This window comes from Frankliniella occidentalis, unplaced genomic scaffold, assembly GCF_000697945.3.
Source record: "Frankliniella occidentalis isolate FOCC.00 unplaced genomic scaffold, Focc_3.1 Scaffold158, whole genome shotgun sequence".
NCBI lineage: Eukaryota > Metazoa > Arthropoda > Insecta > Thysanoptera > Thripidae > Frankliniella > Frankliniella occidentalis.
In genome coordinates this window covers 456,151-467,111 of record NW_026267284.1, presented here as the reverse complement: position 1 = coordinate 467,111, position 10,961 = coordinate 456,151, and the positions used below count along the sequence as shown (strand labels likewise).

Here is a 10,961-nt window from a genome sequence, read left to right as displayed (position 1 = left end):
AGGCACTGTTAAAAAGGTTCTGAAATTTCACATCAGAATCAGTTGTAAAATTGCGAACGTCGCTGAGAAATTTTATAACATTTTCAATTTTTATTAAAATTCAAACTGGTTTTCTAAAAATTTGGAGACATTTCTAATTTTGCAATTTGCGATTGTAAAATTATGATCACTCTATCGGAAATGTGAGATCTCTTGCCCCCTTGACCAGAGAAAGCTCGCTGAGAGAGGAGCTCGGTGGACCAATTGGTCCTTGAACAACAAGGAACTGTTTTTACCGTGTCAATCATCTACAATTTTTGTGATTTTCTTCTAATTTTGTGTTCATGAAATGGCAAAAAAACGCAAAAAAGGTTATTTTTTAAAATACGGTTTTTCTTACTTTTTTCTGTTTTGGCCCAATGGCAGGTGAGGAGTTAAATGAATCAGATAAATCCAAGGACAAAAATCTCTTTCCTCGAAAGTTAGAATTCCGAGAACATGAATCAAATCGGGCAAGTGCAGAAGTACTAGCTTCGATATTGAGGGCAAAAAAACATCATCTCTGACGCATTTCGAGCACGGATCCCCCTTTCTTTTTCTCGGTAAACCGGTAGCAGGTGCTCAGCGGAGCGGGTGGATACTTACGGAGAGATGGGCCTCTGGTCGACACCTGAGAGGAACAACTGCTCTTATCTCCGTAGGCTGCAAACAAAACCGCTTACCTCCGTGATGTGAAAACAAAACCGCATACCACACAAACCAAACCGCTGAAATGATATTTTTACTCATCATGTGGTACTAGTATCAAACTGACCACAGAAAAGTTCTCTTTCAAATAACACCCATATCTCAAAATATGTTAAAAAGTCACTTAAGCGGTTTGCGTGTCCTAGAGGTATAATTGGTTTTGTTTCCACATCACGGAGGTAAGCGGTTTTGTTTGAAGTCTACGGTGAGAAGCGGTTGTTATTCACAGGTCCTGGAGGATATGTATTTAGCCATAAGTAGGGTCGAAAAGGAGGGTCCGGCGAAAAGGAGGGTCGCGCCGAGGAAGGTCGCCGAGGAGGGTCGCCGAGGAGGGTCGCCGAGGAGGGTCGGAAGGAGGGTCGCCGAGGAGGGTCGTCGAAAAGGAGGGTCTGCGCAAACCGCCGCGTACGCTTGTTTGAGCTCGCTCCTGTCCGATTTTTGGACACTTAGGCATCCGTTCACGTTCGCTATGAACTATGAACACCTGAAATGTGGACTGGAGTCAGCTCAATCAAGCGTACGAAATGTGGACTGGAGTCAGCTCAATCAAGCGTACGATGCGGTTGCGCCGACCCTCCTTTTCGATGACCCTCCTCGGCGACCCTCCTTCCGACCCTCCTCGGCGACCCTCCTCGGCGCGACCCTCCTCGGCGACCCTCCTCGGCACCTCTCCTTTTCGACCCTACTTGTCGATATGCTGAAATTTGAGAAGAATGTGCTTCAAAGAGGAACAGGCTTCAAAAATAAAATAAATGGGGGACTACTTTCCTCATCCCACCGCAGGACGACTTTTTTGATCGCGGGAACAGCCGAATCACAGTGGTCAGTACAAACTCCCGGGGTTTGTGAGACGGTTGACGCGTAAGCGTTGGTAAAACTATATACTGACCCACCACAGGTCATGGAGCTCCTTAATTAAGGCCAGATTCACAGGTCTTATTAGTGCACGCGCCACCGCACACCGAGAAAAAAGTTTAGCTGATCCAAGCATAAAATGATGCGTGATTTGAAAAATGCACCAATGCGTGGTGGCTCTAAAAAAGTATCTTTGAATCTGGCATCAGATGCGTGATCTACGCATCAGTGCGAGATCTAGGCACTTGGTGAATGCTTGCATCAAGTGCCGTACCCAGCCAGAAACGTCGTATCGATATTCCGTCGAATCGACATCGACTTGTCGAAAAATTCATCGTTTCGACGTATTTTTGGACCTCTGGTACGACCAACGACGTCGAAATGACGGCGTTACGACATGCCATTTCTGGCTGGGTATGCTTGACCCACGCATTCAATGCATACAGCAGCCGTCATATACTTGTTGGAAAACCAAGTATCTTGTATGCGGAATCCACGCATCAGACGGCTGGTTTCGGCATATACTTTTCTCTCCGTGCAGCAAGGTGCCAGGCACCAGGGAACTCCCACGGCCCGCTTTCGCTGGGAGTTGAACCCCGGCTCAGAGCCGAATCATTTGCCACCTTCGACGCAGTTTAAGCACGACGGTAACCACTACGCCGTTGGAACTCCACGAGAGAGGCGTGGTGAAAGGGCGGGTTTGAAGTTCATTTGAAATTTGGTGGCCTGAGAAAAATTTCAGATCGATGGAGATTCGGTCTATTTTTCTCCGACCAGGTGATTTTTCTAAAATCCCCAAAAATACTTTCCGACCTAGGTTTTGTCCGACCTATTTTTCTACGACCTCGTCGATATGCTAAAATTTGGGATGATTGTTGTTCTTCAAAGACGAACAGGCTTCAGAGGCCATGAAGGGGTACTTTAAGTGCAGTGAGGGAACAACCGCGACTATGACGGAGTGCAGCACCATGTCACGTGTTCTAGAACAGTCAAAGGTCCACTCCGCGCCGTAAATGCAAAAGCCCAACTCCCTCCACCCGGTCAAAATAATTAAAAATTTGGGGAGCACGCGCCCCTCTTCTGAGTTCTGACGCGAATCAGCCGCTTCCAACCACATGTGCTCATCACAGGTCCTGGGGCCGTACACCAACGCCACATGGAAAAGCGCAAGATCTTGCCGAGCCTGGAGTCGAACCACCGACCTCCCCACGCTCTGGGCGGGTGCTCTACCGAGCCATAGAGGCGAAATGCCGGATGTCGCTCCAGGGAACCAACGATTCTACGCAGTCGCTGACGGCTAATAAAAAAAAATATGTAGGAAATGTGTAGGAAATATTTGGCTTGCACAACATGTACTAATTTGTGCGTTTTTAAGTGCGGGGAACAACATCTCAAAAATGGCGATAACATTTTGGAGGTTTATTTGGTGAGAGGCAAGCCCATAAAAACGCATTGAAGGTAAAACATTTTGGGCACATTTCATGCGCATGCGCATAATACGGATAATAAATTTTAATTGCATGTTACATGCATTGCCTTCAATTTAATGGGCATTTAATGCTCATCAAAGTGCAAGAGAGAGAAAAGACGGGCCTGCCGTGTCCCAATTGCGACTCGTACCCCAGGTTGCCGACTTACTTGTCAAGCATCTCGTGCAGTGCCTGAAATTTCAAACAAAAAGATGAATAACTTAACGAGGAGTCTAGTATTTGAACCCCCGACGCGGCGTCCAACCTTAGCAATGATATCAAAGAGCCACGCAGCCGGCCTATATATGCCCGGTGAGATGGTGTCGTGATGGAACCAGTTCTTCTCCCGCTCAAGCACTATATCGCGGTAAATCGTGCCTTTGGCCTAGCTCGCCCGGCCACTCGCACTGTGGCGTTGTAGCCGCGCCGGTAGAGAGTCGGTCCCATGAGTCACGTGTCCGGGGTTCGAATCTACGCACACAGTTACATTTTACAGAGCCGGTCGAACTCTTGGAGTTGAACTCAACCCCGTCATTTCAACGGTAAACTTCGTGGATGAACAAACGGTCTGGTGGTTAACCCCATCCCACTGGCCCGGGGGTGTCTATGACTCGGCACTTGGGTCCTATCAGGGGCAAAGGTTCGACCCTCGGCGAAAGCGTGCCAGGTAAGATCCATCCCAGCCACAGCGGGAGTGGTAAACCGTGTGGGATTGATAAGTCCCTAGAATCTGGCTCTTCGAAGGAATTCAACGACTCGGAAGCTTTCCGCTCGGATCGCATCTGGGTGCAGTACCGGGTGTCCGGGAGAATATACGCGGCAGATCGATGGGTTGCCTACGCACTGGTGGCAGGCGCGAGAGGGGGAGCGGTGAAGGTAGGAGGTGGCAATCGGCTGCCTCCCACCACCTCTTTCCCTCCCCCCTCGCCCTCCGCGCCTGCACGTCAGTGCGGAGGCAACCCATCCAGCTGCCGCGTATTCTCCCGGACAACCGGTACAGGCTCACCACCGTACGCCCGTCTCCTCTCTTTCTTACCCCCTCCGCTCTACCCCCAGTTCCCGGTCAAGCGGAGTGGTGAGAACCTAGTCGATGGCTGTAAACTCCGGTGTCAAAGAGATAGTCAAGTAACCCGGCCCTCACAAGGGAAGGTTTTTCGGTGATACACTCAGATTTCAATGGCGCTTCAAAGTGTTGTTGTTTTCATCCCTAGATTAGGTTTTGCATTGGTTTTAGCTGCCCGTAGGGAGTATGAAGGTCGTTTTACGCGAATTTAATCGAAAATTCGCCAAACTTTTTAGCCTGATTATCAACTTTCCATGCACGTATCTCAATAACCGTTTGAGCTACAGCGCCTAGATTTTGACTGAAATCATAATTTAGCACGTTCTATAATTGTAGAAAATTTGAACGAAATCAATTAGGGTCGCAAAAACGGGTCCGGAGAGGGGGTTGCGACCCTAGGCCACTTTTGGTGAACCCCATTGATTTGGTTCAAATATATTTCATGGAAAGTACTAATTGAAGGATAATTACCTGCAAAATCTGGGCGCTGTAGCTCAAACGGTTTCGGAGATATGTGCATGCAAAGATGGCAAAAAAACGATGATTTGGGAAATTTTTGATGAAATTCTTGTGAAATGACCCCCAAACTCCCTACGGGCAGCTAAAACCAGTGCCAATCCTCATGTAGAGGTGCAAACAACTACTCTTTAAAGTGCCTTTGAAATCTGACTGTATCCCCGGAAAACCTTCCCTTGTCAGCTGGGTGCCTGAAAACACCGCCCTTGCCTTCTCCTTACACCCTACTGAAAACTTCGGATTTCATTTTACCCGAAAAAGAATGTTCTGTAGTCAGGTCGCAGTAAGCTGACCATGGCGTCAAGGTTGACTCCGCGAGCTGACTTTGGCCGGCGGCATTATGGCCACCATTTTGTGGCCACCAATAGGGACGTGTTGATAGCGCCTGCTGGGTAGGCCAACCCGCCAAGCTGCTGCGTGGAGTCGGCGGCCCGCCCAGCGCCCAGCCTTGTTATTCATTTCTCATATTTTTACTAATTTCTCATACTTAAAACTGAGGTGGAAAGGGAAAGACGTGGTGGCAGGGGTGGGGGAGGCTGCTTCGCTTGTTCCATCCATCAGCTGAATGGTTCGAAGATGTTTCCAATGCGCTGAAAGTTACTCAGATTATTTTCCTCTTTTTAATTTATTGAAATATTTGAACCTAGATGACATTAGGGGTGAAAAGTAGATATATTCATATCGTGGGTGTCCTGCAATTGAGTTAATATTACGGTTTTGCTGTGTAATGGCTGTTTGGTCGTCAACTAACCAAACTTCTGCCGTCAGTCAGTAAACATGATGTCTCTTTTAACTACACAAAGATACATTATCAGGTCATCAGGAAATGCCCTTAAAAGTGAGTAATTTTGTAAACGCTGTTCTTTTTACGCGAAATTTCGAACGAATTGTGTGATAAACTGGACATTGTACTTTTGATATCATGCAGACGACCTAACCTTGGTCAAACTTGAGTCAACCTTAAGGTGCTTTTAGTGTTTTTATTATTTTAGTTAAATATTAATTTATCTCGTAGTTTTGGTATTTTTAAGATGTTAGTGTGCTTGGTTCAACCATTAGATATCATTTTTCATTTATTTCAATTTTTAAATTCTCACCAGGTCTATAACGTTCCAAATTTCTTTTACAATTATCTTAGTGAAGATTTTTGTTGTGTTTTTTTGAAGTGAATATTCTATTGTCCCCCTTTCCTTGAAATATTATACCACTACAGTTTTTCATTATTTATAATATATGATGCAATCATACCTGACAAGATGTATTCATGATGTATTGTTTTTCCAGGTTACAACCACCGATGGTCCTCTGGGGATTACCGAGCTTCTCCATACAAATTATTATCTTCCATTAACTCACCTAACTGGTATACTGAGAAACATGTTGCCTTAGTACATACCAGCCATCCATCGCATGTCTTGCCAGGACAAGACCATAGATGTCCGAAGGGCTCAAGCTCAAGATGCACAATTTTAATACGCCATATACATATAGGATCAAGATGTTTTGACAAAGAGCCTGCAAAAGCCTCTTCAAAAGTTGAAGAAGCTGTTAATTTGCTGAAAGGGAAAGCAAAGGATGAAACTGATGCTAAAGAAAATCAAATTGTTCCAAAGAAATCTATAAAAACTCGCATCATAGAGGAGATTAAACATTATTACCATGGTTTTCGACTTCTTTATTTAGATTTTAATATTTCTAGAAAGTTAGCCATGAAAGCCTTAAGAGGAGAGACACTCAGCCGAAGAGAGCATAGACTGGTAGGTTTGAACTGAATGACATTTATTCATCACAATAATGTTGTTTCTCAAATCTAACAACCTCTTTTCTCTTCCACAGTTGGTGAGGACCACAGGTGACATTTTTCGGCTAGTTCCATTCTCAGTGTTTATCATAGTGCCCTTCATGGAACTGCTTCTGCCTGTGTTCATAAAGTTCTTCCCAGGAATGCTACCATCAACTTTTGAGACTGCAAGTGACAAGGTAAATAAGCATTTTTTTACTTCTTGAATTACATGTTAAGAACATCCTTTTATATTGTGTTTTTATATTTAAGGAAGCAAAGATGAAGAAATCCTTGAAAGTTAAACTTGAAATGGCAAAGTTTCTTCAACAAACCCTTGATGATTTAGCAGTTCAAGCTAAAGACAGTGACCAGTCTTCCAGCGCTGCTAAACAATTTGCAGACTTTTTTGACAAGGTGAATAGCCACTAAAGCAGGCATTGGTGAACCATCTCAAAATCTGGGCTCTAACATTTTATTTTTACCCACAGATGCGCAATTCTACAGAACCTATTTCAAACCAAGATATTATGAAATTTTCTAAGATTTTTGAAGATGAGATAACACTTGATTCATTATCTAGACCTCAACTCATTGCCTTATGTCGTGTGCTTGAAATACAACCTCTTGGTACTAGCAACTTTCTAGTCTTTCAGCTTCGTATGAAATTACGAAGTTTGGCTGCTGATGACAAGGTATTAAACTAGACCCTTTGTTTCTTTTAGGGAATCAAAATAATTTACTTTGGATAAGATAGCTCATTTTCTGAAATTGTTTTAGATGATTCAGCAAGAAGGTATTGATTCTTTAAATGCCAGTGAGCTCCAACAGGCTTGTCGTGCTAGAGGAATGAGAGCATATGGTCTTTCTGAACAAAGACTAAGAAGCCAGCTAGAACAGTGGCTTGACCTCAGCTTAAATGAAAAAGTCCCACCATCTCTTCTGTTGCTGTCCCGAGCACTGTTGCTACCAGAGACAGTGCCAACCAGTGATCAACTGAAAGCCACTATTTCATCACTTCCTGACACTGTGGTAAATTTCATTACATAGTGTTCTTGTTTCCTAGTTTTTGAAAAGACAGCAAAAGATACATCTCTCTCCCTTCATTTCACAGATAACGCAAACTAAAGCAGCTCTTGGTGAGCGTGAAGGTAAGACAGATAACTTGACCAGGCTTCAAGTTCTGCGGGAAGAAGAGAAAAAAATCAAAGAAGAACAGCAAGAACAGAAGGAAGAAATGGACAGAAAAGCAAAGGTCTTTAACATTTTAATTTCTCTTAATTTCCTTGTCCTTCCTCAACATCATAACAATACGTTTTATATTATTATTTTTTAATTTAGGAGGAAAAAGAGATCCTATTGGATTCTGCCAAAATTCTTACGGATGGTGCTAAACCCTTAGAAACTGTTACTGATGTCCAAGCGCCAATACCCTCAGGAGTTGCGGATACTAAGAAGGAGGTATTTTGTTTATTCACTATTGTACTATGCTAGATCTGACCTGGTTTTTCCTCCTTGCGTTTGGTTACATTTTCTTCTCTTTGTAGGATCTCACTGCGTCTGATATGGAAACACTTGAAGATGCACTTGACTCATTAAGCAAAAAGCGCAGGAAACTGCTGGTTGAAAAAGAAGAGCTGGAAGATCTTAAGGAGGAAATGGCTGACTATCAAGAGGTATAACTTCTCTTCATTTTTAATCTTTAGAAAAAATGTAAATTTTACCCTAACTTGAAAATTTAATGCTGTAGGATTTGCAAGATCTTCAAAATGTTGTTGGTAGCCAAGGCAAAAAGGAACCTGTTGTAGCAGAGTCAAAGGCGGCTAAACGTCTTTTCTCTAGAGTTAATAAGATGATTAACAATATGGAAAAGGCCCTTTTAGATATTGAAAAGAAGAAGAAGGAAGAGCCCGAAAAGTAAGATTGTTTAACAATAATTTGAAGTTACCCATCATTTTCTGTAAATGAATTGGCTATATGTGATATTTTAACTTTCAGGGAAGAGGTTGTTGGTATTGATGAACTTATTGCCACTATACAACAAATTCAGAAAGTGCCTGATAGTGCACGATTGGAAAGACTTCAGGAGGCTTTGGCAAAGTTAGATGATGACAAAGATGGTTCAATCCCTGTTGATGATCTTCTAAAGGTAAGTGTTTAACTTGTTATTTTTGTCAGCAAATATCAGCTAGGTATTTGATAATATTCCATAATTGTTTTTCTCATTTTAGATGATTGAGTTGATTGGAGGTGATCAAAATGTCAACCTATCACCAAAACAGTTAGATGAATTAGCTCTTCTTTTAAAACGAGAGGAAACCTTGTTATTGGAGGATCAAATAGAGAAAGCATTGGAGAAACAACTTAATCAGGAAGAACTCAAAAATGAACCAAGAGAAAGCACGAAGGTAATCTCTAGTAATGCTCAAATTTTATATCTTGCTTGTCATGAATTGCTTTATACCTTCTAGATTTAACTGTGATTGTATCGTTTTGAACAGGATTCTACGGAACCATCATCTTCTAAGCCCAATAAATCTCAAAAGCCACCACAGAATCCCCCCAAACCTCCATCTAATGGGGAACCATCTGAGAAATCATCAATAGCTGCCAATTCAGGTGGGAAGACTGGGAGTTCACCTAAACAAACATTATGAAGATATTCTGTGATGAAAATCAAAAACACAACCATGAGATGTGTATTAGGCAGTACCGACTCGAAGTCATTCCTTCGTTTTGGTGTCATTGACTGAGAAAATGGTAGTGCGTGGTACCTTTGATGTACAATGTGAATTATAGGTGAACTATGTTTTTCATACAAATTATAAGTGAAACATGTGTCCTTGTGTAGTACCAAACTCTGACCACCATATTTTTATTTTTTCTTTCTTTTAATTGGTTGGTGATTAATACAATTCTAGCTAGTTAATGAGGGCCAGTTAGTACTTACTGTTGTGTAAACTGTATTCCCATCTTCTATCCTTAAGTTTGTGTGAAACAAATGGTGCACTTATTTTTCTGATTTTATTTGAATTGGTTTTCATAGAGGACCAAAGTACAGTGAAAGCTTGTTAATGTGGCTTGTACGTATCCAATATTATAGATTGTTTTATGTAATTGAGCAAGGTATTCTGTGATCAGTTGTTTGTTTTCCCGAGTCATTGTTTTAAGATAAGTTGCCTTTCTTTTGCAAACTCTGCTGCTGGTCAGTTTGAGAGGTGCAGAGGGCTATTCTAAGGTGTCCCTGTAATTTGCAAGTGCTTATTTGCCCTCTTTTTGTTAGGCTGTCATAATATGGTGTTTGATTCAGAGACATGTATTTGTTTTGAACACAAAAAAGTGAAGTTTTGATATACTGCAAATACATTTACATACCTGTGAAAGATTAAATATAAGGTATGTAATTTGTTGTCCAAATCAACTGACTGTTCAAACCTGACCAAACCCTATCTAAGAACATTGTGTTGTATGATTATGGTAGAGGGCAGGTACTGACACTTTTTAAACTATAAGATTAATTTAACCGTCAAAATAACCATATATGTTCTTTCACTGTGCTCTTGAACTCCGATCAATAAAACAGTAGTTCTGGTTGTGGTAAGTGTCATCGTTACTTTATTTTAAAATTAAATTATCCTTCTGAGGTTTGGTTATTTCATCACAAATGGATGTGGTAAAGGTATAGTACTACACAAGTTTCGCTCTCAAAGTATTGATCTGTTGTCTGTGGAGCAAGATTTGTGAACTCTAAACTATAAAATAAGCAAGAAAGTAAGAAATCCATCTGTAAATCTTCATACTCTGTTTAATAAAATAAAATAAGTGTGAACTCTGATGACAATAATTCTCATAGACCTGTGGAATTTTCCAATCCTTTTGCAACTGTTGTAAAATTACATTGATTTCTTAAGTCATTTGATTTTATTCTCAAGGACATTGTTTTTTAGAACTGCCTAGGCCTACGTCTTGAGTAACCTTGGGAACTGTGTAACATCTGCTGAATCAGACTTGCTCAGATTGTTGGGACTGTATTGTGATAATAAATCAGTTATATGTAAGTAAACTATAGATTTCTCATTGAAAAATTTTCATTGCCCGTCTTCTTTTTGACAGTCTTGATGTTTGACAGTCTTGCAGTCTTTATGCTATCTGCTTTTCGGCATCTTTAAAAATATACCCATACTTCACATCTGCTGTTTTCTTTGTTTTTGTGAACAATTAAAAAAGTTCCTTCAGTGTTCAAAGCTGTGAAAGTTTACAGAGAAATGAAAAGTTTTAAGTGTTATTACTACGTACTGTAAAAAGTAACTGTTTCCTGTTAGGATTATAAGGTTGTACTTTTGTGTGCTTTATTCTACTTAATTAAACAAGTCGTAAAATCTCATGAAAGCATCTTGCACACTTACAAGAAGGACCGACCACCTACTCATCAGGTCCCACAAAAAATAGATCGCCAGGACTTGATCTGTCGCCCGGCGTTGGCCAGGTGATCAGGTCGAATAGATACAAACATCGAGTCTAGAACTCGGTCCTTCCTTACGGCGGACAAGAC

General features: G+C 41.7%; 1 protein-coding gene across 1 annotated transcript; it reads left to right on the top strand.

Annotated features, from left to right (window-relative positions):
* The first annotated feature begins 5,163 nt into the window (after window positions 1–5,163).
* Window positions 5,164–10,472, top strand: LOC113215997 (mitochondrial proton/calcium exchanger protein). Its single transcript, XM_026435670.2, has 13 exons — window positions 5,164–5,467; window positions 5,914–6,386; window positions 6,466–6,609; window positions 6,683–6,826; window positions 6,901–7,104; window positions 7,190–7,441; window positions 7,524–7,664; window positions 7,751–7,870; window positions 7,957–8,085; window positions 8,160–8,326; window positions 8,408–8,558; window positions 8,641–8,817; window positions 8,911–10,472. The coding sequence occupies exons 1-13, from the start codon at window positions 5,407–5,409 to the stop codon at window positions 9,064–9,066; spliced, it is 2,319 nt and encodes a 772-aa protein (XP_026291455.1). The 5' UTR covers window positions 5,164–5,406; the 3' UTR covers window positions 9,067–10,472.
* Window positions 10,473–10,961: the final 489 nt, after the last annotated feature.

Bases quoted from the DNA above. Each gene is read 5' to 3' on its own strand.
- LOC113215997 (XM_026435670.2), top strand. From the start codon at position 5,407: ATGATGTCTCTTTTAACTACACAAAGATACATTATCAGGTCATCAGGA. The intron at 5,468-5,913 runs GTGAGTAATTTT...TTGTTTTTCCAG, and splicing joins ATCAGGAAATGCCCTTAAAA to GTTACAACCACCGATGGTCC. The intron at 6,387-6,465 runs GTAGGTTTGAAC...TCTCTTCCACAG, and splicing joins GCCGAAGAGAGCATAGACTG to TTGGTGAGGACCACAGGTGA.